The sequence below is a fragment of the Apteryx mantelli genome, chromosome 28 (assembly GCF_036417845.1).
Source record: "Apteryx mantelli isolate bAptMan1 chromosome 28, bAptMan1.hap1, whole genome shotgun sequence".
NCBI classification, from domain to species: domain Eukaryota; kingdom Metazoa; phylum Chordata; class Aves; order Apterygiformes; family Apterygidae; genus Apteryx; species Apteryx mantelli.
Genome location: NC_090005.1, coordinates 70,777 through 97,118, shown reverse-complemented (window position 1 = coordinate 97,118; position 26,342 = coordinate 70,777). Strand labels below are relative to the sequence as shown.

At 39.3% G+C, this 26,342-nt stretch overlaps 2 protein-coding genes across 5 annotated transcripts; both read right to left on the bottom strand.

Moving 5' to 3' along the window:
* Positions 1 to 1,295: 1,295 nt before the first annotated feature.
* On the bottom strand, positions 1,296 to 6,465 carry SOST (sclerostin). Of its 2 annotated transcripts, XM_013951455.2 has the most exons (3): positions 6,145 to 6,465; positions 2,682 to 3,139; positions 1,296 to 1,806 (listed from the first exon to the last, which is right to left on the bottom strand). In XM_013951455.2, exons 1-2 carry the CDS (start codon positions 6,365 to 6,367, stop codon positions 2,718 to 2,720), a joined length of 645 nt encoding a protein of 214 aa, XP_013806909.1. In that variant the 5' UTR covers positions 6,368 to 6,465; the 3' UTR covers positions 1,296 to 1,806; positions 2,682 to 2,717. The 2 variants fall into 2 exon arrangements, with proteins under 2 accessions (XP_013806909.1, XP_013806908.1); XM_013951454.2 differs by having other exon boundaries at positions 1,296 to 3,139.
* Positions 6,466 to 10,441: 3,976 nt separating this feature from the next.
* Positions 10,442 to 26,275, bottom strand: DUSP3 (dual specificity phosphatase 3). 3 transcript variants are annotated; one of them, XM_067311946.1, is made up of 4 exons: positions 23,512 to 23,531; positions 20,602 to 20,820; positions 18,546 to 18,772; positions 10,442 to 16,040 (listed from the first exon to the last, which is right to left on the bottom strand). In XM_067311946.1, the coding sequence occupies exons 2-4, from the start codon at positions 20,778 to 20,780 to the stop codon at positions 15,835 to 15,837; spliced, it is 612 nt and encodes a 203-aa protein (XP_067168047.1). In that variant the 5' UTR covers positions 20,781 to 20,820; positions 23,512 to 23,531; the 3' UTR covers positions 10,442 to 15,834. The 3 variants fall into 3 exon arrangements, with proteins under 3 accessions (XP_067168047.1, XP_067168048.1, XP_067168046.1); XM_067311947.1 differs by lacking the exons at positions 20,602 to 20,820; positions 23,512 to 23,531 and adding an exon at positions 26,104 to 26,275; XM_067311945.1 differs by lacking the exon at positions 23,512 to 23,531 and having other exon boundaries at positions 20,602 to 20,917.
* Between the last annotated feature and the right edge of the window lie 67 nt (positions 26,276 to 26,342).

The window sequence follows — 26,342 nt, the reverse complement described above, 5'->3', positions numbered from 1 at the left end:
AGAAGCAGCTGTGAACAGGATGGGCATTGAGAGAAATATAGTCTAAGTGCCTGAGGACACCTTGTCCGTTGACATTCTTGTTAAAGCTTTTATATATGCAAAGAACCAATCATTACATTGTAAGTCAGTCAACTGCAAGATGCTGGACAGCAGAAAACTTGTGCACTTTTGGTAAGAGATCTGTGTGGGAGATTTTTTTTTTTTTTGGAAGAGCAGATCTTTAAGGTGAAAAGTTTGGGAGAAAGATATTAGTGGTTCACCTGCAGCAAGCCCTATACTTTTAAATTGCCTGGAATACATCATGAAGTTCCAGATAAAGTGGAGTAAGTCTCTTTCTACTGGTTTATCACAGTCAACGTTAAAAAAAAAAAAAAAAAATCCAGGAACTTCAGGTGCCAGTGAGTCTGTGGACCAACTTTTCAGAGGAACTGGACTTCTGCTTTTCTTACTGACTTAAGAAGCCCTTGCAGGTGCTCATCCTGACCTCTGAAAATTAACTCCCAAGTGCCAAATACCTAAAATCACAGATAAGTCTGAAAAATGCTGTCCCAGATAGCTGACAAGAGTCTTTATTAGGTTTGTCTATGAGGTTTCAAATAATAGTAGTGAAAGGACCCTTATCTGCTGACTGTCTTGGAAAAGCTGTTCATCTTTACAACAGTATTTAAAGACCTGCACATGACATGCATTCCAAGCTCAGTTTTCCCTGATTTAATGGGAGAATGTCTTTGTTTCTTAAAGAAAAGTGGCCTTTGTAGTTCCTGCAAAGGGGGTTCTACCTTTTTTTTTTTTTCAATGAGAGAAAATCTGAAGCAATTTGATTGAAAGCTCATGGCTTTATTGGGTACTTTGGTAGCTTTATCAGGCTGCAAACATCTGAATCAGGAAGTGTCACTGGGAGTAGGAGGGAACTGAAGTCTGCTGATTTTTTCTCTCCCAGGGGAAGGAGAAATGAGAATATTGAAATGGCTCTGAGTTCCGCAGCTGCCCAGGATGACTTACTGTGAGAAATGTCATGCACTGGAATGAGCAGTCCCAGGACAGAGTTTCTTTAGAGATGTGTGGGTTATTGATTGAGAATTAAGGACCCTGACATTCTCTAGCACAGAAATGTAGTTCCCGGGCCAGAGTCAAGCCCCAGACTGTTCTGTGATTCACAGGCTTTACAGCAAACCAGCTTTATACTTTAGCTGAAAATCAGTGAGTCTTCCTATAATTAATCAGTGTTGCTACTTTATTAACAATATCGTTAAAATTCAAAATAACAGACTAATATTTTTAAAGCAGTACTAATTCTCATCCTCTACAAAGAAAACATTGCATAAATAATTTCTGAGAAAAAAATAAATACATAATTCATTCTTTGAAACAATAGCTTCTTTCTCTAGATTCTGGTCCCATATAAAATAATTGCAAAATCTATCAACAATGGAAATTTCCATAGTTTATATGATTTTAGCATAAATTCTACACAGAAAATAAGAACAGTGAGGAACCATCTTCATCCCAAATTGTGTTTATCTGGTACTAGACTTAGCATTTCTATAGGATATATACAGCATGTGAATATTTGCTTTCCAATAATATTCTTTAATGTAAAAACACAAACACTAGTCTGAATGTTGAGAAGCTAAGTAAAGGAAAGTTACTGTCAAACTAAACTGTGCATACCAAAGTCTTTTCAAGAGGAATTCATGGCTTTTAAATTAGCAGAGGCTCACTTTAATGCAGAACCGGCACTTTACTCCCAGAACTTGGCTTGCTCAGTCTTGGCACTAAAAAGTGTACGGCCAGATGATCCAAACTCTACAGAATAGAAAATATAAATTGAGATGTCTAAGTTGATGCTAAAGTCAATCTTGTTTGAGGGAATAAAGTACAATCGGTATCTTTTACGTAAAAATTATGCACATCATTAGCTATTTACAGGTCACATCAGTGTGGTTATTTGGCTTGAGAGGAGCATCCATTTCATAAATCTGCTCCAGTCAGTAGAATTGTCCCTAAAACAAGTCTGGTGTTTTAGATGTCAAATGTCAGCCTTGAATCTGTTGATCCTCCAGTATTCTAATTAAAGATATGAAATAGATTTATCACACTTTTGTTTTGAGAACTCAAGTGTCATTTTTTTGTGTGTTTTTCCTCATTAGAGGAATCAATTGGGGCATGAGGACATCTGATAGGATGTTAATTTCCTAACAACTTGACTTTATTCACCATAACTGTTGAAATCCTTGCTATCATTAACTTTATTCAACTCATTCAGAGTGGTAACTCTCCTGATGGTTCCCTAATCTCACGCTTGTCCTGCATTGTGGTGCCTAGAAAAGTTGGAAAGGGACATTGGCGTTCCTGTCATATAAAGTGAGTAAAATGACTTCTAACAAAGCATGATAGTGATTGTCACCATAACACTTCCTCTTTCCTCTGCCTTCCTCAAAGTACAAGCCACATGACCTCATGCAAATCTCCAAGGTGTACCTCTCCTTTCAGACTGAATTTAGGTGTTGCTACCACCAGCTCAGTTTATCTCATTCTCTTATCAGACCACAATTGTTATAATCTGATAGATTTTGGACTATGTGAGCCTTTGACCCAGCTTAGCAGGAGGAATTGGAACCTCCTGCAGCCAGAACCCCATTCTGCGGCCTGTGAGTGCCATTTGATGTCTTGTAAAATACCCAGAGCTGCTGGGCTGTATCACTCAGAGCAACAGTCTAATAAGCATTTTCTAGCTCAGGCTGGTTGGATTTGCTGCTCCTGGCTCTGGAGAGACGGGGCTTCTTGTTCTTCTGAGGCCTGACAGTTTCCTTGCCAAAGTCCTTGAGCTCAGACTGGTTGTGGTAGCGAGTGTAGCGCTTGCATTTGCAGGCAGTGACAGCTCGGAATTTGTAAGTCCGAGTCTCTTGCTCAGGACACACCATCTGGATGCGCTGCGTGCGAGTGTGAGCAGGGATGCAGCGGTAATCCAGGGCATTCTGACGCCACCACTTCCCTCTACCAATAGAGTTGGGGAGGAGGTGTGAGGGGACACACTGGCCAGAGCAGACCAGTTCCTTGACAGGTTTGACACTGCGGCAAGGTCCCTCAGTGACATAGCGGGTGGTTCGCATTTCTCTGCAGCTAAAGTCAGAAGCATCTGCAAACGAGAAACAAATTAATTACTGAGTACTTTCTTCCCCGTCCTTGCAAAAGCAATTTTTTTGTTTCTGTAGCAGATATCTAGCTCTGAGCTTGAATGACAGATTTTGGAGGGAGTATCTGCAAAGACCCATTCTTGTAGCCTCTGAGTTTTTGGCCATTCTAGTTATGAGACCCTTGAATTGCCATGTACAGATTGATGAGTAAAATCTGTCTCTTGCCACTAGGTAAATCCCATGACAGAATTGTGCTGGTGGGCAGCGCAGCTTCTGAACAATAGTCCCAACACCAGCAGGTGCTTTGAGTGAATTCAGATGTGGTTCTGCTGGCTTCATTTACCTGTGGGCAAAACCTTTCTCCATTTACTCTGATTGAGTTCTATTGACTTCAGAGGTTGACTCCAGATTTACACTCTTTAGCAACAAGGGAAGTGTCCCTTAAGTGATTTATAACTAGCATAACCTGTGTGCCAGGTTAGGGATGTTAGCAGACTACAACAGTGCTAAGGAATTCCCACTCTTCAGGCATTAGGTTTTCCAAGCTTCCTGCTCTCTGTGATAATCCCACAAGTCCCACAACATTTTTTTCAGACTAGAGGCATCTTTTGGCTGATTAGAAACCTTACTGTGTTTCCCCCCCCTTTTTTCTTAATAGATAGCAATAGGCAAAGAGAATAGGCATTAGAAAATACAAGATTTTTAGCATTAAGAATTTAGAAAAACTTTCTGTTTGTAGGCATAGACCTTTTCCTTGAATAAGGGATGTTTGGATGGATTTCCTTCCATGAGCTGGAAGAGGGCAACTGCCAAAGGGGGTCTCTTTTGCCAAGCAGGATGCTTTGCTAATTGACGTGTTTGAAAGACACAGAGATTGATTTTTTAAGGCGTTTATCAAAGAATTCCATCTAGATAAATGCATGCTAGCGCTCTTCTCTTAGTCAGAAGGATAATTTTAACTCAGGTTAACTTGTAATGGAAATTATTACAGGTCAGCTTACAAAGAGAAGGCTGTCTCTCCTAGACCCATTACCTTTGCTGTGTACAAGATGTTTCCCTCCTTGGTACATTGACACAGAATTCTGACCCTGAGCCATTAGCAATAGAACTATATTCATACATACTTTTTCATTTTTTAATTTTTTTCTCCTGTGAAGTGTGGAACCATGATTTTTAGTGGTTGGATTTATATGTACCTACGTACAGCTTTTCAGGACATGCAGTTTTAAAAGTTTTATGGACTGCATTAATCAAATCAGTTGAACTTTGTCACAATGTTGTGATGAAAATACTGGCAACTGAACCCCATGTAGGCTTACTCTGATCCTCTCAAACTACCTAAGCATTTAGGAAAATTACTTCTTTCTGGGTTGAAAATAACAGTCTGAATCAGGTGTATTATACCATCACAGTACATAGGCAGATATGGGTGGATATATGGACCTTTGCCTCAGCCATATAGATTTCTTTACTGCACACACATGTCCTGTCCTGTATGTGCACAGATTCCACATACTGCAAAATTATTCATGGTCTTGGGCAACCTCATGCATGCCAGGAAGGTCTGGCAGCTTTTGGACTATAGTTTTGATTCCTTGTGTTAAAGGTGTTAAAATAAGTATGTGAGACCATTGTGTATCTTGAATAACTATCCAATTCCCTTTTCTTTCTCTCACTTTCTTAAATAAATGTTCTTTCCACCTCCAAAAATATGCACATTTCAGTGGGACAGATTCACCCCCATCCCCCCACCCCAAACGATGCCAGAGTAGTTAGAGGCTGGAAAATCAAGGTATTCAGATGTAGTTACAAAATCAGCCTGTTTTGATCTAGTGGTTGGTGGAGATGCCTGTGAGAAGCAGAGAGCTCACTCTTTTACGTATTTAAGAACATTATGATAGGGCACACTCAAAAACATTGCTTCATTTTTTTGTTTCTTTTAAAATATTGTTAATGGCATGGCTTTAAACCCCTAACTGACAGCTGCGGCAGAAGGACACAACTCCCTTCCATTTGTCCACAGAAAAAGAAGTCTAGCTCAGATCTGCAATGCACAGTAGTGGAAACTGCAAGTTTGACTTGTTGCTATGTGCATTTGGCAGGCAAACACATTAGTCTGAAACACTGAGTTTGGCCTATTTGCCAGCAGAACTCCTTCTTTCTTGGTGCTAACCCCCTATCTCCCAGCTCTCCTCACAAAGTTCTTCTGCATCATAGCTGATGTCAGACATTTGGCTAAATACAGTGATATCATATTAGGAAGTATGTCAGTAGTGTCAAAGTAGTCAGACGGTTCCCATGAGTCACACTTCTGCAGAACAGTGAGAGTCCCCTCCAATTCATTTGGGCGTAAATTTGCTTTGGAAGTGCTTTAACTGTTCATAACAGGTTTTTCTGGCTACTGGAATCTGCCTGAAGATCAGGCTACTGTTGGCAAAGGACAGTGACCAGCACACTGCTCTGGTCTAGCTCACTGTAACCTCCACGTGACTTTTTCATTGTGTGATCTTAAAGACACCACTAGTATGACTCTTTCTAAATATTTAAGAATTCTTATTAGCTCCACTCCCAAGCCATTGCCCCATCCTAATTTCAAAGAGAGAAAGAAGACCCCTGATATTCGGCACAATGCTTGCAAGCACATTACACAGGGAAATTTAAACCACGGATTACTGCTGCTTGTATTGTATGTTTAAAAGCCAAGTTTTTCCACAGGTTTTATGTCCTGGAGTTGTGTCTGCAGATAGCACCTGGGCAGGACAGGAATGCATATTGTAGTACCTAAGGATTGTTCAATAGATAAACCACACTTTTTATCAGTCACCGCTGGCATATCCCTCCTGATGCTTACATGGATACTTCTTCCACAGTAGATGTAATTCTCTATCACTTACAGCATTAGGTCCACACCGAAAGGTTTTAATAAATACCCATAGATGATAATAAGTATCCTCTCATAAACTGTCTATTAGCATTTAAAACAGTAATATAATGTTATTTTTCTTACCATTAGGGTCTGGAGACTGTTGTATGTGTCTTCCCCCATGCTTTGCCTGGTTCATTGTATTGTTGTTGTCGCTGTAAGTCTGTTCCATCGGTGCTTCTGTATTTTCAGTGATCTCAGGAATGATTTCTGTAGCATCATTTTTAAACATTTGCCACCCTTCCACCGATCGAAATGCAATTTGGATTAAGACACAGACAGAGCACACAGCCCAAGTGATCTGCATGGTGGCAGCCCACAGATTAGCTTTTCAGCACCCTCACAGCCTCAGATCCCAGGCAAAGGCAAATTATTGTCCTTTTTAAAATCCTTTTTAGAACCAAGCCAGCCAATGACTATACAAAGTGGGAAGGGCCAGACAACAACTCATTCATCTAAGCTTTTGTCAGTATGGGTCAGAAATTAAATGGGTATGTGGGGGTGGTTTAGCAAAAAATATTCTGTGCGCTTAAAAACTTCTCATATGCTTCATTTTTCTGCCTGGCAACAATGGTGATTGACAAGACTAGGATGAGCTGCAGCCTGACAAGTCTTTCTGCAAATTTTTCTAACAATGTTATAATTAAAATCTGCTTCTACCTCCATATTTGAAACTTTGGTTATTGTCTCTTTCAAAGGTTTTCAGACTCATTTTTGGGGACTATTTTTCCTATGTTTTTTATTGCTTTTTTTCAAGTATAAAGTAAGCACAATTAGAAACTGTTGCTCAGTAGTTATGCATTTCAGTTTCTGCAGATAAGTTATTGTGGTTTCATATTTTTCTTTCTTTTTCTTTACAAAACAAGGATCTCTGCATTTTGTTTCATAAATGGACTAGAAGAAACAGGAAAGAGCTTCTTTTCAAAATGAGAAGTTTTTTTACTTAGTTTTCCTTAAAAATAATAGGTTATTTGGAGCATATTAGTAAAGATATACAGCCAGAATGTTGCACACCATGCTTTCTGATGTGCTCTTCCACACTTTTTTCTCACTTTTTGCATTTGCTTTAATATCATTGCATACCACTACTTCTGCTGACATTTTGTACAAGTATTGATTATAGAAAATTTGCTTATTTTAAATACAAGAACATGGCAAGACTGACTTCTAATCACGTTACAACCAATTAGAAAAGAGCTGACCTTATACCTAGGATATCTATGCCCAAGATGCGTTCATGTGTCATTTTTTAAAACTCCTCTATGGCATTCTTCTTTTCCCTTGGAGAAACAAGATGATAGTGGGGACAGTTGCATAAGCTCTGTGCCTCAAGACCATAGACATTTCCACATTATTTACAAATGATGTCAGGTTAAATACGTTAATCAGAAAGCATCTCACATTTAGTTAGATTAGAAACTACACATACACATACAGTTCATGCCCGTGAAAATATTTTGTGTAGAACAGATGCTAAGTGAATCACTGGACTCCAGCATTTTTTAACAATTAGCTGGAATGTCAATAACAGCCTCTGAGCTCTGCCTTCTGGTCTACCTGTCTGAACACTGCAAACAGCTGGGGTTGTCTGTCTTCTCCCTACTGCTGCAGGACTCATCACCTAAGGCTTGCATTCCATTCTGACAATTGCCCTGACCTGGCATGGAAAACAGGTGTCACCGAATTTAAAGTGAGGGGCACATTCACCCTTGGTATGACCCAGATGAAAAATAATATATTCAAATAATGGCAATGATGATTTGAGGACATTTCACCTCTTCTGCCTTCCACACACAGACACACATAGCAGATGCAATAGTGGCACTGAGTTAGATGAGCTTTAGCCTAACTATTCTGCACAATGGTCCATTCCTGAAACAATAGCATCTGAAATATATTGTGACATGCTTTCTCTCCTACCCTTTCTTTTTTCTCAAAATTACAGAAATGAACACGTTTCGGAGGGGCCTTTCTTTCCAAATAGTCCAAAGACTATGTGCAATTATGTTGCATATGTGCATACGTGCAACTATGTGCAATGTGCATTATGTTGCATACAACTGTTTGCACTGTCTCTCTCCCTATTCCTGCTTCCCCCCAGCCCACATCCTCCTCATCCTACCATCACAGGAGTTACTCTGTTTCTATAGAGGAATACAGCACACTATTTTCTTTATACATGAAACTTTTTTGTGCAGAGTCTGCCAGGACATAATTCTTTATTGAAGAATGTTGATAATTTGTCTGAGGTGTGCTGTTTCCTTTCTCCCTATAAACAGCAGCAGCAGCATGATTATTTTTCATCAATAACTTCCCCTTAAATGCAAAAGCAATTAATGCTGGTCTGACAAATACAGGAAGTCCAAATACTTAACCCTTGCAAACCTTGCAAAGGTTTCTCCAAGCACAGATTTTCTCACTTTTTAATAAATCTATTTTCCATTCAAGATATAGCCCACCAAATAAAAGGGATTCTGAAGAAAGGACAGATGCCAGCTTCGAAAGCTGTGGATTCATCTTCGTTGGAGGATTCTTTTTAAGAACAGGTGAGATTATCATGATCAAGTTATATTTTAAATTATATATGATCTCTTAAGCTTTGCTTTCAGCCCTTAAAATATAGCTATTATTCTTTTCTTCAGAAACAGTGCAATGTGAAGTTCTAATGGCCCACAAGGAAAAGAAGTGCATTTTTTTCTTCTATTTTATCTGAAAAAGTGGGGAAGGATGACCAGGCACTAAGCAAGGATCTTAATTCAGTATTCTTTATGTCAGGGCAAGAATACCAGTAGCATAGTGACCTTTTCCAAAGTAACTGGTGTTTGAAGAGCTGATAGATCACAGCTCATGGCAGAATGGAGTGCAGATGAAAAGCAGAACAGGAGAATAGAACAAAGCTGAGTACTGGTAATCTCTGAGGAACTGCCACCTACTCATTCCCCTATTTAAATGTCTTCAGAATTGTATATCTCTACTTAACGAAGCTCAGTTTCCGTTAATTTCTTTTCACATCATGTCTGCATAGAGATATGTCCAGGTTCATGACATCATTGTCAGTGTTAGGCCTACTAAAAAGAATCACACTTACAGCTATTATTTTTAAATGAAACATAAAATTTTCTTCCATGCAGTTTCACTGTAAGTATTTAAACAATCCCCTCTTTTACCTGTCTTAACACTTATCTGTACCAACAACTGGGAGAAATCATTCAAAAATCTAGGAAAGCCAAAATTGGAAGCTATATTTAGCCTCTGACTTAAAACCTCTTGTCCACAGTCTAGGAGGGCAGCCTTGGTAGAGGGAAGAAAAGAAGCCAAATCCCATTAGATACTCAGTTTCCTTAACTACAAAAACACTCTTCCACTTCCTGTGGTTGGTTGCATATTCACTCTACTTCTGCAACAAGGAAAGAAGTAGTAGTCTGGGCTGCAGCCCCCATGAACAATTCATTCTACACACAGCACAGGAAAAAACAAAACCCATTTGTGATTTATAACATCAAGGATGTTTTCATAATGACCTCCCTTCTTCCCCCCGCCCCAGAAGGTGGAACTGAGTTTGAATCCACTATCCTCAGAACTGGGATGCTATTTTCTGAGCTGAAAGAACACCATTAGTCCAGCTAAGAAAGCATCAGATATATTAGTGGGAGTGGGTACAGGTAGTAAACTGGCATCATATACTTAGCCTGAATCCCTTGCTGCTGCTGTTTGGACTCAAACTTGTGTCCTACTGAGCTTAAATTGCAACACTGTACTATGAAGGCACACACATGTAAAATGGTTTCTAAAATCAGTTCTGTCATATGTAACTTCTGGTGCTAAATGTACCCCCACAATACCTGGGGCAAGGGTTGTTCTGTTAGATATCCAAGCACTAAGATACAGGTGCACAGTTTAAATTTTTTTATGAATTAGGTTCATAATTTATACACTGCCCAGGAATTCAGTCTTTGACAAAGATGAAGAAGAGCTTCCCTGCTTCTCAAACAGTTCTTTTCCTGAGATGCTGCTAAGCCAGCCTTGCCCAGGTGACTTCTATCTGTCTCACAAGAATTCTGCTGAGCCATGTACTATCTTCTGAATATATCAGGCTGAATGCTATGTTGTGAACTCCTCTAAGAAGCCAAGAAGAAATGGAAGCTTAGTTTTCTCCCACCAGAGATGAGCAAATGCATGATAACTCATACTGGTGACTTACCTTTTTTGATGATAACAAGAAAATACATTAGAATCATACAATACCATCATTCAGAGATGAAATTATGACTATCTAGTGAAGAATAATAAGCATATAGCTCCATCTGGTGGGAGTCAGCTAGCTGGCTCCCTTGAGATATGGGAATTAAAATACAAAGCCTTAATTCAACTGCTCAGGCAATCTGAGTTTATAGGGTTTATTTCCAAAACAGTACAAAGGAACAGGTTGTCCAGAGGGTAAGAACTGGAGTCAGTCATTGCCCATTCAAAAATTATAAGCAGAAATTCTTGATTTACTCACAGATAGAGCTGCATTTAAATTCAAGATAGCCATATCACATTACTTGCTGTATTTGACAAGACTGTATCATTTTTCTATTGTGGTACTTACAGTAGGATATACTGTCTCCATAAGGGAGTTGCTCGGACACCAGCTTAATTTTTGGTTTTGAAATTGCACAAGATTTTAGCCATACATCCTGTATTGTCTTACCGCTGTGTATCAGATATCTAAGCTGATGAATGATTAATAGTGGTGAGATTTTATTTAGCTAACATTTGTGTTACAGAAGTTAATAATTTCACCCACTGTTTTAGAACTAACTCAATGATCAACTTGGTTCAGGAACCTATCTGCAGAATATAAACCAAAATGTGGCACTATGCACATCTCTCCAAATCCACTGATTAGTGGAAGAATGATTTGAGAGGCTGGCAAAATATAAGGAAGGTCCGAAGTTATGAGATGGCACAAACAACAAGAGTCAGCAACAGCAGCTCTTATTTCCACAAGAAACATACATAATCTTACTGTGAAGAAAATATAGTAACATATACTATGATTAACATACAATAGCATTTAAATGTTTGTAAACTGGTTGGCAAAAGCAAGAGTTAATTCTTCAGTGTAACAGTCAAAGCCCAATACATAGTAGCTTCCGTCATTAATCTCACTATCAACATAAAATAAGTTTTCCATATGCTTAGTCAGATTATTTGTACTTTATGTACCAAGAACATATGAGCGATACTGAATTGGTACATCTGAATTTTTAAAACAAAGCAGTACCAGGAGAAAAAAAGAGAAAATCAGCTATTTAACACCATGCTAACCTTCCTACTAAGATTTTTTTTTTGTTGCTGAATATATTTTTTTCTGGTTTAGTATCTACCAGAGAGAGCGCTTTACAATCAAAAGTAGACATTCAGCTCCAGGTATACCAGAAGTATACATCAGAAAAAGAAGAAGGGTTGTGAAAGGCCTGTGAAACTACTAGTAACTGAATGATAAGAAAAAATAAAATTTCTGTAGACAGTTAGTACAGACTGTTTTTATCTCTAGGGCCAAATAATTTGACCGCTATATAATTTATGGATTTTAATAATATGTTCAGTAGGGTATTATAGACTACCAACTCCAATTTTTCATAGAAAATTACCCAAAACAAAATCAAAAGCGTGGTTTGCAATTGCTCATCTGGATTCAGAGTTGCAATGCCATACACAGCATGAGTTATCTAACACAGAATAAGGATACAAATTCTCAGTAACAAATCCTTGGAAACTATGTCTGAGGCCTGTTCTATTTTCTGTTTACTCATTGGCAGAGCCCAGAAAGTAATTTTAGAAGAAACCTCTGTGCTATACTAAGTGAGACTCCATTAGATAGTCCGTCTATGCTAAGACTATCCTAGTAAACCAGCAAAACTGATTTAAAAAGAAGGAAAAAAAATCCTGCTTCCAATTCCAGCATCAGAGATTTAACTATTTCTGGTCAAGAGAAGACATCTTATTGAAAATATTTAAGTGATGAAAATAAACATTGCAAATATCATTATCTACTGCTATGGTTCTTTTTTTCAGCATGAGGAACATATAAAGACACAAGTTTGTCTTTCAAGTCAAAGCGCATGTAATATTATTATACACCATGCTTTTCATTTCCAAAGCCTTTTATGAAGTTTAATTAATTCTCACAATACAAAGAGAGATAAGACATGTATACTCATGTTGGAGGAAAAAATGTGTCCAATACTGACACACGCTCAACATCCAAAAATGGAATTGCAATAGAGTGTATACTCGCTGCTAGTCTTGCATTCGTTTGCTATAAGTCTAATTTTGAAATAGCTTTGCAAAATGCTCACTTGTCAGCAGTGACCTATTGCAACATCCTTCTGTGAAGTATTTTCTGGCAGTACCTTTGGTTCAGAGTAGCATGCTAGATATAACACTGTTGTTGACAACAGTGTAGTCTTAGCTGCATGGTGGAAGGATGAGGACAGAAAGCACTCAGAAAATGTTATTTTTGCTTTGAATCTTAATTTTAAGATACAAACTCTTTCCCTGTGCTTATAGAATGGGTGAAATTTGGTTCAGCATGAGGTAGAAGGTCAATTTATTTTTATATATATAATAATTTTAGAGGGATTATTATCTAACCAGACTTTCTTCTTTGCTCCTTGTTATAAAATGCTAATAGCTTCTCCCCCACATCTTTCCTCCCCCTCCATGGATTTGACAGGCTGGATATCCTTGTTCTGTGACAGATGCATATTCTACAGAGACCCCATCCCTTCTCCAAAGCTCTATCTACACAAAAAGTACCATGCTGCTATTCAGGATAAACATATTAATATAAATCCAGACTACACTATTTTAGCCATAATGCAAAGGTTTAAACACCAAAAAAGTAACATTTCTGCTTGCCTATTTGTTTTTAAAAGTATCTTCCCCAACTAGCATGCTAAGAATGCCTCATTGCAACAGGCAGCTACATGGTAATTTCAAAACAAAAAGGCATACTTCTGATATTCTGTCAATGTCACATTATAATGGTAGAGAGGTCTCACTCCTCTTTTTAATACAATTTTGCCTTCCACAGTCAGAAGGAGACACTAAGATGCACGTAGCATATGATTATGGATTAGAGGAATATAAACTCTTCTTGGTCCACTAAAATAGGCAGAATAATTTGCAACATTCTAGAACTTAAACAGAAAGATAAAAGAGGCCGTGTATAATCCATTAATGGAGCAGTGGTGTGACATCCTAACTATTTTTAGCCTGTTCTAAAGGCAAAGCTAGAAATGGCTTAATTAGTCACATATCAGTAACTCAAACTAGGATATGCTGTCTCAGAGCTCAGTTTAATTAATTTATAAGTGTCTTATTTATTCCTCTCCCCCTCATATTACAACATATTTGTTAATTAAGCTTTGTTGTATTGAAATAAATTGGCCAGAGTATCACTGAAGTTACCACTAGAATGGAGCAGTGTCCTATGAATTAAAAGAACACCCTGAACACATGAACATTTTCTTATATTTCTTAATTTGTCTATATTTTCAGACAGTTCATTGTGGACCGGTAGAACTATACAAAAACATCACCATTTTAACATATTTTATCACATTCTAACAAAACATATGTTTTTTAATCTGACAGCTACTAGTATTTTTATACTCTTTGAGATAGTAACAAAAATCTAACACCAAATAGTTTGTTTAGTCATTTATTAGACTGGAATTTTTGAGTTCTAAGTAACAAATCACAGATCAATGCCAAAGTGCATGCATGTGCATCTCTGCTTGTTTTTTTTTTTTTCCTGTAGTATAGATAGGTGTTATGAATACATGGTGCAGGTAGAGAGAAAAAAAAAAAACTATGCCCATAGTAAAAACTTAAAAAGCATGATTTGTAAATAGGACTTCTGTATGAAAAAGGCAGTATTGTAGAAAAGAGAAAGTCAGTATTTCTATTCCCCACACAGCATAACATGAAAGAAGTAACAAGGAATTTTGAAAAAAGCAATTCATTTAAACCTGATAAAATGGGAGACACTGAACAGGTGTGCAATTACCCTAAGGAACTCTCTACTGCTAGGTATTACTGAACCATTCTGCTTCAGAGCAAGCACTAAATATTGACTGACTGTAGGGAGGTGAAAGGAAACACCTGCTATGCAGTGTTCCCCAGTTGTCCCTTTAGAGGCCACAAAAGACAAATACTGCTTCTTGGCAATTCCCATGCTATGCAAGGAAACTGAAATAAGCCCTGTCTTCAACCAGAATATCCTTGGAGTTTAATTTCAAGAAAGTTATCTGATTAAATTGAAAAAAACAAACCAACTAGAAGTAAAACAATCTATGTCCTTTGTGATTTTCGATAAATGAATTGAATATACAAAACTGTGGAACTGGGGTTATATGCATTACTAATACAAAAGTGTTCCTTGTTAAATAGTGATAGTTTTTAAATCTGTATCTACGTTAAAGCACACATAAAAACTGAGCATAAACATCTCAGGGTTCTATTAGTTTAACCCGAGTTAGCTCTGAGTTTTCTGTGGGAGACCCTTTGTATTAGTACAGTGCTACGCTAACTCAGTCACACATTTACACACTATGTCAGGCATACCGTAAACAAAGCTTCCTCTCCCAACAATGCAATGACTCATTTCATCTGCATGTCAGACAGAACCATGACTTCATTTATTTTATTAGAAAGGAAATGCTTGCTAGTCCATGTGATACTTAACAATTCTCACTTCTATTTAATGGAACCATGCAAGCAATCCAACAAGTCACAGTGTACTTCTACAAACTGCTTTGTAAGCACCTGTGTGCTGTCCTACTGGAAGTAATCTATATATGTGCTGGTTCAGTTCAAGCTTTCAAGTCTAATAAACAGTGAGGGCGAAGGGAGGCACTGTAATTCCATACAAACCTCAGGAGCCATTCTATTCTGTTACTTAGGACTTTACCTTACACCTGGTACAAGCATTACTCGATACAGACATTCTTTCTCCCTTGCTGAAGTTTTTTCTTCAACACTTGCTCTTGACATTTTTTTCTAGTATGATTTTAAAATAAAAATAAAAAAACAGTTAATATCAGACTACTTCATGTCAACCACAACAGCAAAAGATACAAATATTCTTGGAAATACAGTGTATATTAAGACAGGGCTCTGAATGTCTTTACTACCGCACTTGAATCCTCCGTGTGTATTGCATATACCCACACTAAACACAAAGCTATATACACTTCACTTTACATGAGAGTGCATCTGTGCATTTGCATATATACTTCTCCATTCCATGAAGCTCCTGCGCTCAGATTTTAGGCACCTGTGTGTGTGGAAGAGAAATCTTAGAAAATACAGTACTTCAATTAAGAGTGAGTGAAGAGAGACGTGCTGGGGCTCTCAGAAAATGGTGTTCCGGTGGGATACAAGACAAGGCTTAAATAAATCACCCTTGAGGTCAATGCAAAGCACATACATGATAGGGTCTGCCGGGGACTCTGAAATACATGTGAAAACAGCTGTTATCATTGGAGTTACCCCTCTAAAGACACTTCTTCATTGCAACAGCTCTGAGAATTGAGGGAGTTTTGTGCCATTTTAAAAGACCAGAGTTTGCAAAAGATACTTTTACTAGACAAGAGCAGGAAGTCTGTCTCCCTCACATTATGTGACCTAGCTTGGTAGTTGGGGTTTGGGTATCTAAAGCACCTAACACATATCCTTTGAGAGTTTGAGAAACTTCCCAAAATACTACAGTGCTCTGTTTTAGGGCTTCAGTTTGCCCTCCTTCACTAATTGCTCATTGAGCTGGCAAAGCTGCCTTAGAAAGCCATCATTGGGGCCGATCTCTCGCTTCTGCCGGACAGTGCTCAATGCAGACTTGACATCCATGTTCTGGCGAAGCATGAGGTAGGCGATGACCAATGTAGGAGAACGGCTGTAGCCCTCACGGCAATGCACAAACACTTGGCCTGCAGGGAAGAGAGGTCATAACTTGGGTTACACCAGAATCTAGGATAGAAGAGTAACGTGAACTAGCTAGGATATAAAAGGTAATATTAGTCCTCCAGCAGCTTGGGACTCTAAATTCTGAATGCTACAGAAGACTTAGAAAACTTGGAAGAAAGGTGCTACCACTCTCAGTAGCTACACAATCTGTCATCAAGAAAAATGCAGAGAAAAGTGGTTGTATCTCACAAACATTCACACTAAAATGTATTTGCTGCTATATTGCAAAAATTCAAACTGTGCCTATTTACTACGCTTCTCCACTCTTTGTGTTTTGGAATAAGCCTTGCCCCTAAAGATGACCAGTACCAGTGATCAGAAATAAATGGCGCTCAGTTTAAAATACACTGAACTGAAGACAGAGGGTACAGAGAAATATGCTGTCTGTCATATACTACATCTCTTCAAAGATACTCAGCCTTTACTCTGCATTGCTGGTAATTCCTATGCTAACTCTATGCTGGATGACACCTGGCTACTTCCCTGGCCATTTATGAAGTCACATAAACACCACAGTAAATGAAATTGCTGACTACTGTATGCAGCAACAAGAACAGGAAGCATCTAATCACACCAGCACCAACAAAATGCTTCCAGCTAACTGATTGGGGAAATCATTCCACATATTTGTTGGGGTACCCAACAATAATAAAACAGGCCATTTCTCCCTGTGAGAAATCTGACTCGATTTGATTCCTTCTCAGCTGCTTCCTCTTTGACCTGCTTTTCCAGACACAAAAATGTTCCTCTGCTCAAATGCAGTGGGAGATGTGGCCCCAGCCTAGTCTCCAGAGTAAATTTTTTTCTGAGACAAAAGAACAGATGAACTGTATGCATACATTTTCGTGATATCCACAGTTTGCTCTGAACCACACCAACAGAAAGCCCATTACCACATTTGCCTTGATCTGCAGTCTTGATTACAAGCAAGTTAAACAACAAAAAACAATTCATTCTTAACATTTCCTGAAACCCCATAGCCATAAATTAACAAGATTTAAGGATTCGTAAGCAGATATGTGGAAGACAATTCACTTCCCCTCTGCAAATGTTCTGAAGCAAAAGGGTTTCTAGCCTTCCTCTGTGAGAAGCAGTGAGTTTTACAGCTGCCTTTAGTAAAACAAATCTGCCTTCATTTAGCTGCCTTCCAGAACTTCATGCAACTACAGTGCTAAAATGAAACTGCAGGAGAAGATACTGCTGCACTCCTCTTAACTGTCCTTACTCAACCTTCAGTAGTTAACAAAGACTATCAAATTTCAGCAGTAAGAACTGTATCTGAGAACTAGCTCCAGCTCGACAAGCTGCAAAGTTCCTCTTTGTCTGCCATGGTAAAAGAACAGTGACAGGCCTGGTGGACAGCTACTAAGACCGAAAGAATCCTACCAAATAGAACTGTTACTGCAAATTCAGAGTAATTCTGTGACTGCTCAGATCACTGTGAGGTATTATTAGTCAAACTCAGTTGGAATAGTCACAGCACAGCTAGCACTGTTAAACTCTTCCTCCTACCATAACCTGTTTTAGTGGGTCACAAAGCTAACTGGAAGAGCTGTGTTTTAATTTTTAGACTTTTTCATACTGTACCAAATTTGAGGTGTAACTTCTTTCCATTATGAAAAGCAAACCACAGCTCTAGTCCACCTTTTTGCCCATTTCAGAGAAAGAACTCATAAAATTATGGGAGTTCTCTTTCCTCCTCTTTGATGTTCAGTCATGAAGCAAGAAAGAAATTAAATATATGCAGAAATAAGTGGCATACTGAAATAGTCAGACAACAGGAAGCACTGCCTGGCCCACTGCACTATGTCCTAGGATTTCTGCTCTGAGGAAACACATTGTAGAGAAATGTGGCAATCAGCAACATTGCAAATATGATCTCCAGCCTTCCTGCAACCCTAGGGAATAGTGAGGTAATTGTCAAAAAAAACTTTAACAACTTAATGCAATAAAAATTATAGGGCCACAGTCTCTAAACTTTTTTGTACATTTGGAGACACTTAGAAAAAAAAATATAGCAGGTTGTGTGAGTATTCTTCAGCTATGCATTACCTATATCAATCCTTCCTCTAATTTATAATTTCTAGTGTCCCCAAACAACTTTTAGACCCTACATTTATTTTCTTGATTTTTCAGGTGATTCACCACACGTCTAAAGAAAAATAAGAATACATTCTCCTAGAAAGGCACTGTTTTAGGATGCAGTAGCTGTTTCACTTTCCAAAGTCATTCCTGCAATGACAGACTTCCATTTGCCATATAGTGGAGACACACATTTACAGACAGCAGATTAAGATGCTTTATTGTGTATTCAGGCATCTTTAATCCTGAGTCTTGATCTGAATTCCCAACTTGGTTGTTCAGCCAAAAATCTGAACAAAGAACCATTTTAAACAGTGAAATAAATGACCGAGAAAGGTATACAATGTACCAAAAATAAGGCAGAAAGGTATATCAGTTTGCCTTACCATCCTTCTGGGAAAGTGCTTGCTCAATAAAATCAGCTGCCTCCTCGAAATAGCGACTGAGGTTAAATTCTTGTGTATCGTTAGCTTTAATGCCATGGTATCTGATGCCTGTGCCTTCATAGAACTCTGCATTAGTGTTCACATGCATGAATGACTTCCCCTCTGCTGCATTCAGAACATGGGTTATCCCCAGACGCTGCAGCCTCATAATGTTCTTGGCTATGAACCTGCATGATAAAAAGCGTCAAGAAAACAATTAGGACTCAGTGAATCGTGTCAGTATTTATGAAGTCCCCAGAAGCTATCGATAACTAAAACCTTTGATTTTCCTGTTAATAGATGCCAAATATACTGTTCAGAACTAAATTAGCTACAGATTATATACTCACAGAAATATTTAGAGCCATGATGGTAACTACTTGTGTATGAAAATGCCACTTTCTTGGGTGACAACTGAGCAGAGAATACTTGAAACTTAACCTGTTAGCCCCTACTACAGCATAAGTTTATAACTCTTTCCGAGCATACAATCCTGACCAAAGTAAGAAAACACTGGAGATACCAGAAGGCCTAGGATGATTAACCATTATCTGCACAAGCTAATTTAAGAACCAGTTATAAAAAGCCTCTACTGTCAGCTACCACTGCTTCACGGCTAGGAAAGCAGTACTTGCTACTCTAGTAGACAGTCCAGACAGAAAGACATTTCATCTGAACTTAGGCTTTCTTCACAGCATCCAAGACTGACAGTCTGATAGCCCTGTCCCTCCTCCAAAAAATTGCATGTGGGGGGCAATTGAAAACAATGTGAAACAGCATAGGTTCCTTCTCACAGTAACATAGAACGTAACTATAAGTAACTATAAGTAACTGTTCCTGCATCTTCAGAGGTCTCATCCAAGGACTCCTACGAGGTGTAGTCCTCTGTCCCTGTGTTATTCAACATCCTTGAAGCCACGGAGAAATCTGGCAAGACTATCCAAAGGCCAGCAGTATAGAGATATAACTCAGTCTTTGCCATTCAGTGTTCTCATTAAAAGTGTTCCTACAATATCTGAATGGAGAAGAATCCAGCTGAGTGATGTTTAAGATGAAAGAACTCAGTACTTTTAGGTAGCTAAATCGTTTACAACTCCTCAGTTCTATCAAATACCTAAACAATTGTAGCAAAAAAAACCCCTGCTTCCATCTTTAAGTGGCTAAGATAGCACCCTATCCTGTCAGTAAAGAATTGGGCAGGATGACACATAACAATGACGCCTTTCAGGCTTGATGATAACAGTTAGATCCAGTAATAATGCCTGATAAGAGCTGATAAGAGCTCCAGTGGGTACAATGGCAAACAATTCATCTACTTAGTAACACAACTGACCGTGAACAAATCTCTACTTTTGCACTGGAACACAATCTCCAGTAAGAAGAGATAGTTATAAAATAAGAAGAAAGGACCATTAACTCCTTGTTGTAAAACCACTACTTTTTATCCTGAGTTTGAATACTCCCTTATATGTCAGTCCCAATATTAACTTCACTTTCTTGGAGAGAAAAAAAAAAAATATATTTAATCACACCTTGCGTCTTCCAATAAAATCTGAGCCCACTGGTCAACATTAGTAGAGTGTGATGGAAGACATTAGTTTGACAGATAATCCAATTCCTGCACATTTTGTGAAAAGAGGCAGCCTAAAAACCCTTTTTTGTTTTGTTTTTAAAGGCAGCTTTCACTATGTGTCTAACTGAATGTGGAAACAGAAATCTTTTAGAAAATCTCCCTAAGGCTCCAACCCTAAATTGCAAATACAAGGAGTCATAGCATTAAGCAGAGCTCCAGACGAGCATCTGTGTAGTATCCTTTTGGATAAGTTTATAAGAGATTGCAAGGTACCTAAGGGTTTTGGTTGTACACTTAGCTACTCTAAAGAAAAATTAAAATAAATATCTGAATTAGGTTAAATCTACATGCATCTCCGAGTCCTGTGCGTTGACTCACAATTTTCACGTAATTCAAGGTTATATGAATATCTAGAGCATTCCTTTTCTCCTAATGACTGCTCACCCCTTAAATTGTTCTGTAAGCAGATGAATTCTTATGCATGAGTGAAACTTCTGCATTTTCTGCTGCCTGTGCCCAGCAACTATGGCACTGAGACAAATATTTGTAAAGACTTCATTAGCCAAACAAATGTTGACAGATTTTCCATCTGGCAGGACATCATCTGTGCCAGGGGCAAACATCAGTGCCAGGGGAATTCTGCTTGCAATAAAAAAGTAAATCCTACAGAACAAGGACAAAGCAAAAAGTGTTAATTCAGCAGAGAGTTCCCAAGCTTCGTGTGGCGAGTATATGGTATAAGTAACAGAACACATAGCTGATATTGATCGGAATCAATAGGAACTTGTGTCCTGGAATCATGGCTGCATCTGGTAACACAGACTGCCTCAGCTGGAGGCAAACTCCCTCTCAGTGAAGGATTTTCCACAGATTTATAGTTGATTTTTTCCACTCAACTACAGCTGAAAAATCTATATATCATTTTCTCCCATTCCAAACAGTCCTAGGATCTCTCCTGTCCTTAACATTTCAGTCCAACTGCATCATGTTCAAATGCTAGCTCCTCCGAATAGTGAAGAGAAGCTACCATCAGCTTCTTCTGTTTCCCTAAGAAAATTCATGGGATCTTGTCAATTCTGAATATGGAGATTCCCTGGCCCTGGTCCTGTAATTTGAGTATAGTAGTAGGAAGTGTCTCTTTTCAGCACAGATGAACAGTTTTACCAGACACAAAATACATGTCTTAGAGATCCATGTATCAGGTAATTAAGGGTATGTGAGGTTACACAGTATTGCCATATGGCATTATTCATGCACCTGGCATGAATAATGCAAATAAACCGAGACCTTAATATGGAGCAAGAAAATGCCAATGCCTAGGTAACTCTGTCTCAGTCTTGTAACACAGTTAATGGTTATGTCTACAATAGTTATGTCTACTGTTATGTTCATGCCAAACTGTTTCCTCATCACTTCTTCCCTTATAGATCTTGAACTTAAGGTTAATTTCAGAAGAACACCTTTCATATTTATCACATGAATTTCTAGCACATTAAGAACAAAGAATTGCTTCATGGGTTATCCACACATGTTCAAGCAGCCACAAAACTCAGATTGGGCATTCATAAACCCTATCCTCCAGTGTGTTGACTGCTTCCCCCATTTTTTTGTTACCTGCAACCTTTATGAAGATGCATTCTGTCCCACTGTCCCGGTCATTGATTAAGCTGTTGTACTCGAACTCATCTTTAATTGTACAGGAATAGAAAATGATTTGTACTTCCAATGTATTCTGAATTGCCTTAATGTGTTATTGCTTGAAAAATATATAATCATGCTAATCTGTCACATATACAATAATTCCTGTTTTGACCCTTGTCTTCAGGAACATGGTACTCTTTAAGAGGTTATAATTATCTACCATAATATACAAAAACATTCCTTTCAAAATATTTTATCATTTTACCTCTGTGCTTTCATTAGTTATTCTCTTCATGTATTGCATGGAAGATCTATTTTGGCTCTGTCTGTTACTTGAAGTTATCTGACAGATGAATTGTTATTCTACACTATGTCACAATTTAATCTCATCTGCCTGAATGCCTCAGTAGTTTCATCTTTATCTAAAGATGAGTCACTCATAAGGAGAGACAGAAGCATGCCTATGCAAAATACTCCAAAGATTTCAAACAGAAGTTTCTGAATCTCACTCAGACATTTTCATTTCTTTCTGCATCAGCCTGTTCAAATCCCACTGCTCTTATGTCAGGTATTGGGATTCCAAACTCTCCATGTTAAAACTCCATACAGATATGACTACTCTATGAAGTCTTACTGTTTTAAAATTACTGCCACTTGCAGTCTTCACAGGAGTAAATATAGCCTTATATTGCAGAAAGGGCTTGATGCATCCAAGTCAGAGCAGAGATCTGAATGCCAGAACAAATATCAGAACACTCTTCTCCTGCTATACTGCTTTCCCAGACTTCCTTGTAGCCCAGTGCAAAGTGCTTCTGGCAACTCCTCAGAGATTCAGTGAGATCTGTGCAACAAAGGCCAAAGCCAAAATATGCATGTCTCAAGCCACCTCTTCATATAGGCTATCTGTGAATTACAATTTTAGCTAGATTTCTTTGTTATTTACCACAAATGAAGACTCAAGCTGTTCTGTTGTGATGTGAGTTATGATTCTTACTTCAGTATGCATTCTTAGAACAAGAATAGCTGAGTAATAGAACATTTTGCAGGAGACATTTCATGAGAACTACTGTGATTAACTTAACTTTCTAGTCTAATGTCTCTTAAATTTACTTTGAAGCAAGATTTTATCATATTAATTGGATGCTTGACCTTTCATTTTCACAATCAGATTAAATAACTGCTTAGAATTTGTGGCATTCAAACACATCTGACATTCTGTACCAACACAAAATGGCAATATAAAAATCATGCTATATTGTATTTCAGCAAAAATACCATGCACACAATTATAACAGCATTATCATCTGTACTCAAAGTCCAACAGGGACAGAAGAGATGTCTGGAGATTCTTAACTGCAAAAGAATGTTTCACTTGGAAAGCATCTGTGGATGAAGAACTATATCCACTTTGTGAGTGGACAGGGAAGAGGGTGTCACTATGCTAAAGTTGTGACATCACTACAGATCACTGGAGGAAGTCACTGAACCTCATATATGGCACTGCAGGCTGTTAGACAGGAAGCCCTGTTTAGATGGGGAGTAATTTCAGATCTTAGTCTTTCTTATGTCAAGCTATGCTGTCCAGAGTTCAAACTGTATATTTTTACTCAAGGCACATTCCTACTAGGAAGAGCAACATGCTTTACAACACAACCTAAAGAATAGCTAAATGCATAAAAAATGAAAGTGATTTATAACAAATGACAGATGTACCAGGTGGAGCATGATCTGCTGGAGTGGGTCACTGTTCATTTAATATCCATGCAGCTGTTCTCTCTTCACAGTCACTTGGGGAGGTGAGTGCTAGTCAGACGCATACTGTACCAAGACAGCTTCAAATCCGAGATATACTCCAAGCTCTGTGCAAATGCTAGAGCAGAACAAGACAGGCTAATGAACTACAAATACAGGGTCCAAACAAGGCTGTGGTTTATTTCTTGCACACAGTAGTATAATGCATTGTACACTGTTGGACCCACATATGCACAAAGGCTGAGAGGCTGTGCGTGAAAAAGATAGATTCACTTCTCCAGTAGTTCGTAGTGGAAGGAGTCAAGCTGGAGAAACAGATCCTCTCTCTTAAGCCTTAACTTAATGTGAGGAGAGCACAAAAGATGGACAAGTAGCTGGAAAAGACATGAAAACTGACCTGCACAGTTTCAAATTCTTTCAAAGTAACAACTAATATACAAAGTGCTAGTTACACTGCAGTAAACCACACCTCCACCTAAGACAAAAATCCTATTAAAAATTAGTCTTATTTCCAGTTTGAGACTATCAAAGTTTAGCCTTCAGTGACTGAATCTTAATACACGTTCATCCGTTCAACTAGAGCTGCTCAACTAGAGCGCTTTAGTATCTTAACTCTCTGTGGATACTTCAACAATATTATTGCCTGCTAACTCTTGATAAATTAAGTAGGTTGTCAGTTTCCCTTAGCGAAATAGCTTTTTCAGTCCAGAAAATTATTTATCTCCAGATATTCTCACAAATTTTTCAGCATCCTTTTAAAAGCACTAACAGAAGAATCAGACTTTGTTTAATATGTCCCTAGTCCAACTATCAGCTAAACTGTTCTTTTGCTCCAAACTTCACCGGTGCATAAGATTTTTTTGATTGGCAATTATTACATAAAAAGCCCTTCTCAGAAGTAAAGCTTTCCAATAGATTGTTTCCATCCTGCAACTTCCACGTGCATTCTCTGTTTCTAGAAAACCTTGCATCTGACTGTACCAAAATCCATGCTGTTTAATTGGTAAAACCAATTACTGAACAATGAAAAACACTTTGCAGTAGTAAACTACCTTCAAAAATATTTTTAACTGCACAAATCACCTATTTACAGATCTTGTAGGCATTGATTTTATTTCTTCCGGCTAACTGCTAAAAATATCAAGGAGAAGGTGGCTGTCAAAAGTCATCTTGGCCATCGAGATAATAATTTTGGTCCTATTTCTAGATGAGCATGAGCTGCATCAACCAGTAGTGACAAAGGTCAAGTCTGGTCTGGTACAGAAGAAAGTTAATGAAAACCTATGGGTTTGACTTGCTATACTACACACATAGCAAAAAGATGGCCCCAAATTTCACAGAGATAAAGTATACAGAGATGCAGAAGGGGAAATTGAATCAACAAGAGATAACAGGAATGGAATGCATAACTGAAACCATAATCTTGGTGCAACAAATGAACAGAATAGTTGAGGCTGGAAGGGACATCTGGAGATCATCTGGCTCAATCCCCCTGCTCAGACAGGGTCAGCTTGAGGGGGTTGCCCAGGACTGCGTCCAGTTGGGTTTTGAAAATCTCCAAGAATGGAGACTCCACAACCTCTCTGGGCAGCCTGTTCCAGAGTTCAACCATCCTCACAGTGAAAAAGTGTTTTCTTATGTTCAGAGAAAATACACCTGAGAGCCTTGAACATTCTTTCCCACTTCTAAGGGCTTTTATCACAGCCATATTTGTATCCCTCTGGCTCCCATCATGCGCATGGCTATTTAATTAGGATGAAGTTTTGCAGGGCACAGAGCGCACAAAGATTCATTTGACAATCACAGAGAGGGGGAAACGACTCCTGTTAAAGTCTTGCTTCCTTTAAGTAGTTTTGCACATAGTCAAACTGAGATCTAATATCCCTGTTGCTACTATACCCATCCTCCTTGCTCCAGCATCTTCCACTCTTCTGACATATGCTTATTACACAAGTGTTGCGATGTAACTTCAGCAGATGATATTGTACGTATACCTCATGGCATCTTGTCTCTACTCCCTTTCTGTATGGATAACCAGCGCTGCTGACCACTGCTAATTAGCAAGAGTACAAAATACTACGGGGGGAAAAAAAAAGCCCAGTGCTAACATAACTGAGACGTGTGTCATGCTTAGTCTGGGGAGTGAGTTAGTTTGTTCTGATCTTATTTCAGTTCTGAGTGAGATCTGAGACCTCAAGAGGCTAGCGAACGTTTTGGCAGGTGCCGTCGATGAGCTGCGCTCGGTCGCGTGCGATGTCAGCCGCCAGCAGGAGCCTCCAGCGCCTCTTTCCAGGCAGACAGTCCCGTGCGCCGCCGGCTAGGCCCCCCAGCGCGGCCCTGCAGGCCTGGCGTCCCGCCCTGCCGCCGTGCCTCCCCGGCTCAAACGCCCTTGCAGGAGGCTGCTCCGTCAGCGTCCCGGGCCTTCAGCCCCAGGCGACCCCGCAGTCTACCTGCCCCGAGCAGCCGGGCACGGGGCTGGAAACGCGGCCTCGCCGCCCGCCTCGCCCCCCGCCGCCCGCCCCGGCCCGCCGCCGCCCGGCGCGGCGCACTCACGCGTTCCCCACGTGGATGCGCGGCACCACCTCGTTGCTGTGCGCGCTCGGCAGGCTGTAGCAGCCGCTGCCGTTAGCCAGCAGGTCGTTCAGCTCCTCCACCGAGATGCGGTAGTCGGACATGGCCGGGCCCGCTCCCTGCCGGCCAGGCGCAGGGCCCCACGGCGCCGCAGCTCGGGCCGGGCCGCTCTCGCCCCGCCCCGCCCCGCCCCGCCGGGCACCGGCCGCCTCCCGGGAGGC

Excerpts from the sequence above, each read along its gene's own strand:
- DUSP3 (XM_067311945.1), bottom strand. The coding sequence starts at position 20,912 with ATGTGTTCTGTTACTTATACCATATACTCGCCACACGAAGCTTGGGAA. Across the intron at positions 18,773-20,601 it reads CTTACAGAACAATTTAAGGG|GTTCATAGCCAAGAACATTA; the intron begins GTGAGCAGTCAT and ends TTTATCATGCAG. Across the intron at positions 16,041-18,545 it reads AGCACTTTCCCAGAAGGATG|GCCAAGTGTTTGTGCATTGC; the intron begins GTAAGGCAAACT and ends TCTTCCCTGCAG.
- SOST (XM_013951454.2), bottom strand. The coding sequence starts at position 6,367 with ATGCAGATCACTTGGGCTGTGTGCTCTGTCTGTGTCTTAATCCAAATT. Across the intron at positions 3,140-6,144 it reads ACAGTCTCCAGACCCTAATG|ATGCTTCTGACTTTAGCTGC; the intron begins GTAAGAAAAATA and ends TCTCGTTTGCAG.